General features: G+C 37.8%; 1 protein-coding gene across 1 annotated transcript; it reads right to left on the bottom strand.

Annotated features, from left to right (window-relative positions):
• Positions 1-8,054: 8,054 nt before the first annotated feature.
• LOC131628478 (secreted RxLR effector protein 161-like) lies at positions 8,055-8,753 on the bottom strand. The gene has a single exon (XM_058899318.1). The coding sequence runs from the start codon at positions 8,751-8,753 to the stop codon at positions 8,055-8,057; it is 699 nt and encodes a 232-aa protein (XP_058755301.1).
• Positions 8,754-11,146: the final 2,393 nt, after the last annotated feature.

Here is an 11,146-nt window from a genome sequence, read left to right as displayed (position 1 = left end):
TAACAGTTCTAACAACCTAACAAACTTTTAACTTCCCTAACTAACCTAACCGTTTCAGAACCAACATATAACTAAATTTCAGAAAACCATAACTTCCCTAACATAATGATAACTAACTTCCTCTCCCTCAAATCACTCTTAATCCCCACCACTCAATTCTATAACAGACTCCCTCTAATCCAATGGCTCAGCTCACTCCACCTCCACCTATATAACTGGCTCTCTCTTCTCAGATTCACACGCACGCCATTATCTTCTTCTTCTCCACACAGGCTTCATTCACCACACACCATTTCATCTTCATCCTCTTCCACTCTCCTCCACCATTCCTTCATTCATCTCCTCCATAACCATTCTTCATCTTCATCATAATTCTGAACTGCACGCTCTTACTATCAACCCTCTCCACCATTTCTATTCTCTAATCTTTTCCCTTGAACCTTTTCTTCCAACTTTCTGTTACGTTTTCGGTTATGCCGGTGAGTGGTTTTCTGATTCTTTCTTTTTTGTTATCAATTTCTGATGGACAGAGAGAGTGATGGTGATTGAAGATTGAATAAGGTTGAAGATGAGGGTGGTTAGGGATGAATTCAGAGAGTGATGGTTCTGAGATCAGAAATGGTGGAGAGGGTTAATAGTAAGAGCGTGCAGTTCAGAGAATAGTCGTGCTTCAGAAGTTGTCCAATGCTAAGAAAATTTTCGTCTAATTCCGGCACATAAAGCGTGTCATGTATGACTTTGCTTCCTTGCTTCGTGGTGACTCCAATGCTTCCTTTCCCTGTCATACCCCAAATTTGTCCTACCCTTTAATTTCTAACTGGCTTTAGACTCGTGTTTCATCTGCATACCTCCACTAGGTCATTTAACACATCATGCATCATTAATCAATAAACATGGCAAGGGATCGAGTTTGTATATGGAGCTGAGGTTTCACGTTGTTTGAAATTCATACCTTGTACAAGCTTGTTTCTATTGAGGTTTTCAATTGGTCATGGATTGAGGTTCATTTCACTATGCTTGTGTCAATTGGTGGATTTTCAGGGTTGTTCCTATGATCATTCGAAGTTTTTCATCCGATTATTTGGAATACAAGCTATTCGGTTGAGGCTTCGTTAAAAGGGTGTGGATTCATTCATTTAAAGGTTTGTATTGGGCCACTTTCAATTTTTGAAGACATCTGATGAAATTTTGACTGTGACCAAAGTCCACAATGGATTATTTTAGACTTTTACCTTATGATGCTTCGTCATGTTGCAAATTGAAGAGCTGGAAATTTGAAAATATAGCAAAGGGATAAAAGAGTTGAAATTCAAAAGTGATATTGGAGGGAATTCTTTTTAGACACAAAATCATCGGATTACATGGATGGTGTCATTGGAATCCAAGGAAGGTCATTACACCATTGAGAAGTCATTACACCATATTGAAAAACTACATGGTTGACCGAAGTCAAACTGACCCTAAACCTGTTGCCTCATACTTATACACTACCACCTTTCCAAGGAATGCTTCATATTGATAGAGGTAAATTTCAAAGGTCAAAATTGACAAGGAGGAAATTCTTTTTCATTCAAATTTGGTACAAGTTTATGATACAAGCCAGGGAGATTACAAAGGAAATTACAAACATATGCAGATCCATATTCTGGTATAATCATACACTCATTCAAATTTCAACTATTATTGCCATGTACATAAAAAAGGGCCATTTTACATTCGGTACAAAATTACACAGTGCAGAATACACATTAAATTTTCTTCATCTTCCTTTACCAAGTCTCCTTCGGTTTCACTTTGCTCGCCTGTCTTCGAGTCTCGCCTTCCATGGTCCTACCTCTGAGTCATGCTTCAAAACATAGGAAAACCCACCAAGATCGGTATCTAAACTAACTGCATATACCGAACAGCCCTGCATCAGTAAGAAAAAAACTAGTTCAGATACTCAAGCTAATTCAAATTGTGCACGTTTCAAAGGTAAATCGAACCGGTTCAACTACACAATGTTATCATCCAGAACAGCCCCATATTGAGTCAAGAGATCCCTGCATATACACACTAAAATCATAACAGAATCCCTACACAACTACCATTCAAACCTGCCGCCATACACACATTCAAAATCAAAACAATCAAGCATATACCATTTAATTGAGCTAGCAGAACTTTATTTCACAACAACAGAAAATAAAACTAACCGCCTACTAACATTTTCGTAACTAACTTTCACACTCTCATAACTACCAACTCCCCTTTTCAACCCACCAATGAATCCCCTGCATAAAACCTTTGACAGAGCCTCTCAACTCTCATAACAGAAATCAACAACCTGTAACTAACTTCCCTAACAGTTCTAACAACCTAACAAACTTTTAACTTCCCTAACTAACCTAACCGTTTCAGAACCAACATATAACTAAATTTCAGAAAACCATAACTTCCCTAACATAATGATAACTAACTTCCTCTCCCTCAAATCACTCTTAATCCCCACCACTCAATTCTATAACAGACTCCCTCTAATCCAATGGCTCAGCTCACTCCACCTCCACCTATATAACTGGCTCTCTCTTCTCAGATTCACACGCACGCCATTATCTTCTTCTTCTCCACACAGGCTTCATTCACCACACACCATTTCATCTTCATCCTCTTCCACTCTCCTCCACCATTCCTTCATTCATCTCCTCCATAACCATTCTTCATCTTCATCATAATTCTGAACTGCACGCTCTTACTATCAACCCTCTCCACCATTTCTATTCTCTAATCTTTTCCCTTGAACCTTTTCTTCCAACTTTCTGTTACGTTTTCGGTTATGCCGGTGAGTGGTTTTCTGATTCTTTCTTTTTTGTTATCAATTTCTGATGGACAGAGAGAGTGATGGTGATTGAAGATTGAATAAGGTTGAAGATGAGGGTGGTTAGGGATGAATTCAGAGAGTGATGGTTCTGAGATCAGAAATGGTGGAGAGGGTTGATAGTAAGAGCGTGCAGTTCAGAGAATAGTCGTGCTTCAGAAGTTGTCCAATGCTAAGAAAATTTTCGTCTAATTCCGGCACATAAAGCGTGTCATGTATGACTTTGCTTCCTTGCTTCGTGGTGACTCCAATGCTTCCTTTCCCTGTCATACCCCAAATTTGTCCTACCCTTTAATTTCTAACTGGCTTTAGACTCGTGTTTCATCTGCATACCTCCACTAGGTCATTTAACACATCATGCATCATTAATCAATAAACATGGCAAGGGATCGAGTTTGTATATGGAGCTGAGGTTTCACGTTGTTTGAAATTCATACCTTGTACAAGCTTGTTTCTATTGAGGTTTTCAATTGGTCATGGATTGAGGTTCATTTCACTATGCTTGTGTCAATTGGTGGATTTTCAGGGTTGTTCCTATGATCATTCGAAGTTTTTCATCCGATTATTTGGAATACAAGCTATTCGGTTGAGGCTTCGTTAAAAGGGTGTGGATTCATTCATTTAAAGGTTTGTATTGGGCCACTTTCAATTTTTGAAGACATCTGATGAAATTTTGACTGTGACCAAAGTCCACAATGGATTATTTTAGACTTTTACCTTATGATGCTTCGTCATGTTGCAAATTGAAGAGCTGGAAATTTGAAAATATAGCAAAGGGATAAAAGAGTTGAAATTCAAAAGTGATATTGGAGGGAATTCTTTTTAGACACAAAATCATCGGATTACATGGATGGTGTCATTGGAATCCAAGGAAGGTCATTACACCATTGAGAAGTCATTACACCATATTGAAAAACTACATGGTTGACCGAAGTCAAACTGACCCTAAACCTGTTGCCTCATACTTATACACTACCACCTTTCCAAGGAATGCTTCATATTGATAGAGGTAAATTTCAAAGGTCAAAATTGACAAGGAGGAAATTCTTTTTCATTCAAATTTGGTACAAGTTTATGATACAAGCCAGGGAGATTACAAAGGAAATTACAAACATATGCAGATCCATATTCTGGTATAATCATACACTCATTCAAATTTCAACTATTATTGCCATGTACATAAAAAAGGGCCATTTTACATTCGGTACAAAATTACACAGTGCAGAATACACATTAAATTTTCTTCATCTTCCTTTACCAAGTCTCCTTCGGTTTCACTTTGCTCGCCTGTCTTCGAGTCTCGCCTTCCATGGTCCTACCTCTGAGTCATGCTTCAAAACATAGGAAAACCCACCAAGATCGGTATCTAAACTAACTGCATATACCGAACAGCCCTGCATCAGTAAGAAAAAAACTAGTTCAGATACTCAAGCTAATTCAAATTGTGCACGTTTCAAAGGTAAATCGAACCGGTTCAACTACACAATGTTATCATCCAGAACAGCCCCATATTGAGTCAAGAGATCCCTGCATATACACACTAAAATCATAACAGAATCCCTACACAACTACCATTCAAACCTGCCGCCATACACACATTCAAAATCAAAACAATCAAGCATATACCATTTAATTGAGCTAGCAGAACTTTATTTCACAACAACAGAAAATAAAACTAACCGCCTACTAACATTTTCGTAACTAACTTTCACACTCTCATAACTACCAACTCCCCTTTTCAACCCACCAATGAATCCCCTGCATAAAACCTTTGACAGAGCCTCTCAACTCTCATAACAGAAATCAACAACCTGTAACTAACTTCCCTAACAGTTCTAACAACCTAACAAACTTTTAACTTCCCTAACTAACCTAACCGTTTCAGAACCAACATATAACTAAATTTCAGAAAACCATAACTTCCCTAACATAATGATAACTAACTTCCTCTCCCTCAAATCACTCTTAATCCCCACCACTCAATTCTATAACAGACTCCCTCTAATCCAATGGCTCAGCTCACTCCACCTCCACCTATATAACTGGCTCTCTCTTCTCAGATTCACACGCACGCCATTATCTTCTTCTTCTCCACACAGGCTTCATTCACCACACACCATTTCATCTTCATCCTCTTCCACTCTCCTCCACCATTCCTTCATTCATCTCCTCCATAACCATTCTTCATCTTCATCATAATTCTGAACTGCACGCTCTTACTATCAACCCTCTCCACCATTTCTATTCTCTAATCTTTTCCCTTGAACCTTTTCTTCCAACTTTCTGTTACGTTTTCGGTTATGCCGGTGAGTGGTTTTCTGATTCTTTCTTTTTTGTTATCAATTTCTGATGGACAGAGAGAGTGATGGTGATTGAAGATTGAATAAGGTTGAAGATGAGGGTGGTTAGGGATGAATTCAGAGAGTGATGGTTCTGAGATCAGAAATGGTGGAGAGGGTTGATAGTAAGAGCGTGCAGTTCAGAGAATAGTCGTGCTTCAGAAGTTGTCCAATGCTAAGAAAATTTTCGTCTAATTCCGGCACATAAAGCGTGTCATGTATGACTTTGCTTCCTTGCTTCGTGGTGACTCCAATGCTTCCTTTCCCTGTCATACCCCAAATTTGTCCTACCCTTTAATTTCTAACTGGCTTTAGACTCGTGTTTCATCTGCATACCTCCACTAGGTCATTTAACACATCATGCATCATTAATCAATAAACATGGCAAGGGATCGAGTTTGTATATGGAGCTGAGGTTTCACGTTGTTTGAAATTCATACCTTGTACAAGCTTGTTTCTATTGAGGTTTTCAATTGGTCATGGATTGAGGTTCATTTCACTATGCTTGTGTCAATTGGTGGATTTTCAGGGTTGTTCCTATGATCATTCGAAGTTTTTCATCCGATTATTTGGAATACAAGCTATTCGGTTGAGGCTTCGTTAAAAGGGTGTGGATTCATTCATTTAAAGGTTTGTATTGGGCCACTTTCAATTTTTGAAGACATCTGATGAAATTTTGACTGTGACCAAAGTCCACAATGGATTATTTTAGACTTTTACCTTATGATGCTTCGTCATGTTGCAAATTGAAGAGCTGGAAATTTGAAAATATAGCAAAGGGATAAATCTGCATCTGTGATTTGAAAGATATCCTCCGGCTCATAATCATCAATAGACATCCACGGTAGAGAGTCGTAGAGCGGCTGATATAGCCAGTTTTCGCGGTGAGGCTTCAACGAGATAAAGCGATAATAAGCCTTCAAGATCAATTCAATATTTGGTATATCATCCGGAAGGAATCTGAATAAAGAAGGCATGTTTGCTTCATGATCATCAATCTCTTGAACTGTTATTATACCGGATGTTTTAGTAAGAGCTGACTTGAGAGTCCACACAACTTCTCCATACTTTATGAGCCCGGAGACGAGTAACGGAAGGTAAAGATAAGAGAGGTGTGAATGTGTCCAGCTCTTTACAATGATCCAAATCACAACAGCTACTTGTAAAACAAGGGTAAGAAGCTGCCTCAAACCCAATCTGTTGTCTTCAATTGAGTAAGCAGTTATGGCATCTGGATTTCCTATTTGGACTAGGAGTAGCGGCGCAAACAACGCCTTGAGTTCGCGTCTAATGTTGCGCTCGTCTGGATCACTTTCGGGTATTTCAGTGAGTTTGCCTATGATGATTTTAGCAAATAAAGAAGAGAGCAAATAGGTAAACCAAACTGTGAGCCTTATCCACATACCTGGGATGTCCTTTCTTCGGTTGCCGTATACGGTGAGGATGACTTGAATTGTGAAACTCAAGAGCATTAGTATTTCTAAACCCCATAGATCCCATAGGTCTTGTAATTGTCCTGGGATGAAACTTATATGCATTTTGTTTTTTGTTTTTCTGTTCAGTTCTATCAAATGCTGCACAAGACAAACATTGGCTCTATATGATTTATATTAGTTTAGGATCTCCTTCACATTTGACATGACCACAAACATAAGGCAATGTCAGAAAAACTAAAACATATATGAATTATAGGTTCTGCTTTGGTTTGATGATCCTTAACTTGTCCTATTTTTGTTCAATCACGTTCACCATTTTAGGATGCTTGCTTTAGTAAGGGGTTAATGCCTAATACCATATAATATAACAACACTGCTTTACTGGATTTCTCAAACTCCAATGTTTCTTTATTTTATGAAGGCATGTCACATTCATTCTTAGGGAAAGTAACTTCTTTTGTTAAACTAGGATTTCATTTGTTTCTTTTAGTACAAAATCATGTTATGCGAATAGTTTCTTAGTGTTATGTTTTTCTTAATAACTTCAGTTGTATGACCATTAAAACAAGATTAGGAAAAAGCAATAAGGGGAAAAATTGTTTCCTTGCTGCATATGCCATGTCTCTTTTTTAATATACTTATATAATATTATCCACTTTATTGGATTCAAGCCTGAGTAGTTAGTCCTCACATATCTAATGTTAGAAAATTAATTTAAATCGAATGTAATCGAGGCTAGAATCGTGTACGGAACACTTTTTTTTATAGTATTTCAAGTACTCCCAATTTGTCTTGGAGTTTCTACGCATGAATACCCAGGATAATTCAGCCTTCTCGAGTCTGCACAAGACGGGTGAAAACTCGATTGTAACGAAGAGTGTCTGGAATTTATTCTAGAAGATTTTTGATTTTTTGTGATGTGAATTCTGAATCTGAAATTATGCTTTTATAAGCCATGCTGATATTGTTTCACAATGTAGTGACCCTTGGTGAAACAATTTCTTTTCCAAGAGTTATTGTTTGTGGTATTCTAGAGGTGGTATGAGATAAATTATAGTGTTGCAGGATTCTGCAGAGGAAAACTGGTTTTAGTCACTTTCTGCACTATACTTCTACTGGTAGAAGAACATTGAAAAAATTGTTGATTTTATTAAATTCACCACACACACTGCTATATACTTCCTAGCATTACAAAGCCTCTATATAGGCTTGAATCAAAACTGACATAGAAGACAATAAGATGATAATTAAGATGAGGACTCTTTGGTTCTCTCAATCTTAATGATACAACTCTAACATAAAGACAATCATTATAATATGATGGTTACACTTCTTTCATAATGCTTACTAATAGTGGTGGTTACAACACATTAATTTTAACACTCCCCCTTAATGTGTTGCTCTTTAACTCCCATTGCTTCTCTAAGTTGCTGAAATCTTCCCTTGGTAGTGCTTTAGTAAAAATGTCTGCAAGCTGCTCTTGTGAATTGCAGCTTCAATCACACTTCGAATGAAATGGTGTTTTATATTAATATGTCTTGTTCGACTGTGGAAAACAGGATTCTTCGCCATGGCTATTGCTGATTTATCGTCACAGTGAAGCAGCAGACTTTCTTCTTGCTTTTCTCCGATATCTTCAAGTATTCTTCTCAACCACAATGATTGTTGTGTAGCCAAACCAGCTGCCAAATATTCTGCTTCAGCTGAAGATTGCGCTACAGTGTCTTGTTTCTTCGAACACCAAGAAATTACTCCTGAACCCAGGCTGAACACATAATCAGAAGTGCTTTTTATGTCATCAACACTTCCGACCCAATCACTAAAACAGTAGCCTTTAGCTTCAAGTTTAGAATTCTTTTCAAACCTGATTCCATGCTCCATGGTTCCCATGACATACCTTAAAACTCGTTTTGCTGCTCCAAGATGTAAATGACTTGGTTTACTCATGAACCTTGAGAGTAAACTAGCAGCGAACATTAAGTCGGGTCGTGTAGCTGTTAGATAAAACAAACTTCCAATCAAACTTCTATACATTCTTGCATCTACTAATCTTCCACCATCTTCCTTCTTTAATTTTTCATTCACCACTAAAGGAATATCAACAGGTTTCCAGCCATTCATGCCAAACTTTTTCAAAATATTTTCAGCATATCTCCTTTGACAAATAAAAACTTCATATTCATCTTGGTAAACCTCAATACCAAGAAAATGATGCAGCAAGCCAAGATCACTCATCTCATATTTTTTTCATCATTTCTATTTTAAAATTTTCAACCATTTTCTTATTGTTACCCATATACACCAAATCATCAACATAAAAGGAAACAAGAAGGATATCATCTTTACCTTGATGCTTCACATACAAGGTATGCTCACTCTGACTTCTTTTAAATCCTTGTTGAATGAAGTAGCTGTCAATTTCACTATACCACGCTCTAGGGGCTTGTTTCAATCCATATAGAGCTTTCTTCAACTTGTAAATTTTTTCTTCTTGGCCTTTAGTCATAAAGCCTTGAGGTTGCTGCACATATACCTGTTCTTTTAATTCTCCATTCAGGAAAGCTGACTTCACATCAAGTTGGTACAAGTTCCACCCTTTCTAAGCTGCTAATGCAATAACTGTCTGTACAGTATCCAGTCTTGCAACTGGGGAAAAAGTTTCACTATAGTCAATTTCAGGCTGTTGCGCATAGTCTTTTACTACAAATCTAGCTTTGGCTCTTTGAACTGACCCATCTGGATTATGCTTCAATTTGTACACCCACTTTACTCCAATATCTTCTTTGTCATTTGGATTTTCAACTAGCTGCCATGTTTTGTTTTTCTCAATGGCATTTATCTCTTCTTGCATCGCATTCCTCCAAACATCTTCTTTGATTGCTTCGTCAAAAGTTTCTGGTTTCACAACACAATAGTTGCATCTTGCATAAATATCACTCAAATCCTTCAATTTTATTGGAGTTGAGCTGGGAGATGATGAACTTGAACTTGGTGAACTTGGAGAGGATGAGGAACTTGGTGTACATGGGGCTGGTTTCTCATTTTCAGCTGCTGAATTTTGTTGTAATATGATTGCAAGGACTGTTTTCTCCTTAATTTTGTCTTCTTCCCAATTCCAAGAAGCGTTTTCATCGAATACAACATCTCGGCTAATGATCACCTTGTTTGTCTTCAAGTTGTAAAGTCTATAGCCCTTTGACATGGAACTATAGCCAATAAAGACACATCTTTCACTTGTTTCTTCCAGCTTTGTCCTCTTTTGTTTAGGAATTTGAGCATAGCAAACACATCCAAAAAATTTAAGATGGTTCACCGACGGTGTTCTTCCACTACAGGCTTCAAATGGAGTCTTTTTCCATACGGCCTTTGTTGGACACCTGTTCATCAAATACACAGCAGTGTTAACGGCCTCGGGCCAAAAGGTTTTAAGCAAGCCTTTCTCAAGTAGCATAGATTTTGCCATCTCCATCACAGTTTGGTTCTTTCTTTCAGATACACCATTTTGCTGAGGTGTATAGCCAACAGTGAGTTGTCTTTCAACACCTTCATCTTCACAAAATTTGTGAAATTCATTTGAGGTGTACTCCTTTCCCCGATCACTTCTCAGCATCTTTATAAATCTGCCACTTTTTTTTTCAACTAATGCTTTAAATTTCTTAAAGATTACAAACGCTTCAGATTTTTGTCTCATGAAATATACCCAAGTCATGCGGGTAAAGTCGTCAATAAACAAGATAAAGTACATGTTTTTGCCATGAGACACATTATTCATAGGACCACACACATCTGTGTGTACAAGTTCCAACACTTGTTTGGCTCTCCATGCACCTTCCTTTGGAAATGGTAACCGATGGTGTTTGCCAAGGACACATCCTTCACACACACCAGATTTTTCTTCGATTCTTGGCAGCCGATACACCATCTTCTTTTGATAGAGTAACTTGAGACTTTCGTAATTCAAATGTCCAAGTCTCTTGTGCCATAAACACGAGTCATTCTCTTCTCTGGCCATCATGCTTACATTTTTCTCATAGTTGAAAGATAGTGGAAAGCTCCTGTTGCTAGTCATCTTCACAACGGCAACACTTCTTCTTTCTGAGTCAAAAATTCTGCACTCTCTATTCTCAAAGTTTAGAGAATAGTCGTGCTCCAGAAGTTGTCCAATGCTAAGAAAATTTTCGTCTAATTCCGGCACATAAAGCGTGTCATGTATGACTTTGCTTCCTTGCTTCGTGGTGACTCCAATGCTTCCTTTCCCTGTCATACCCCAAATTTGTCCTACCCTTTAATTTCTAACTGGCTTTAGACTCGTGTTTCATCTGCATACCTCCACTAGGTCATTTAACACATCATGCATCATTAATCAATAAACATGGCAAGGGATCGAGTTTGTATATGGAGCTGAGGTTTCACGTTGTTTGAAATTCATACCTTGTACAAGCTTGTTTCTATTGAGGTTTTCAATTGGTCATGGATTGAGGTTCATTTCACTATGCTTGTGTCAATTGGTGGAT

The sequence above is a fragment of the Vicia villosa genome, unplaced genomic scaffold (genome assembly GCF_029867415.1).
Source record: "Vicia villosa cultivar HV-30 ecotype Madison, WI unplaced genomic scaffold, Vvil1.0 ctg.000456F_1_1, whole genome shotgun sequence".
NCBI lineage: Eukaryota > Viridiplantae > Streptophyta > Magnoliopsida > Fabales > Fabaceae > Vicia > Vicia villosa.
This window is presented reverse-complemented; position numbering and strand designations above follow the sequence as displayed.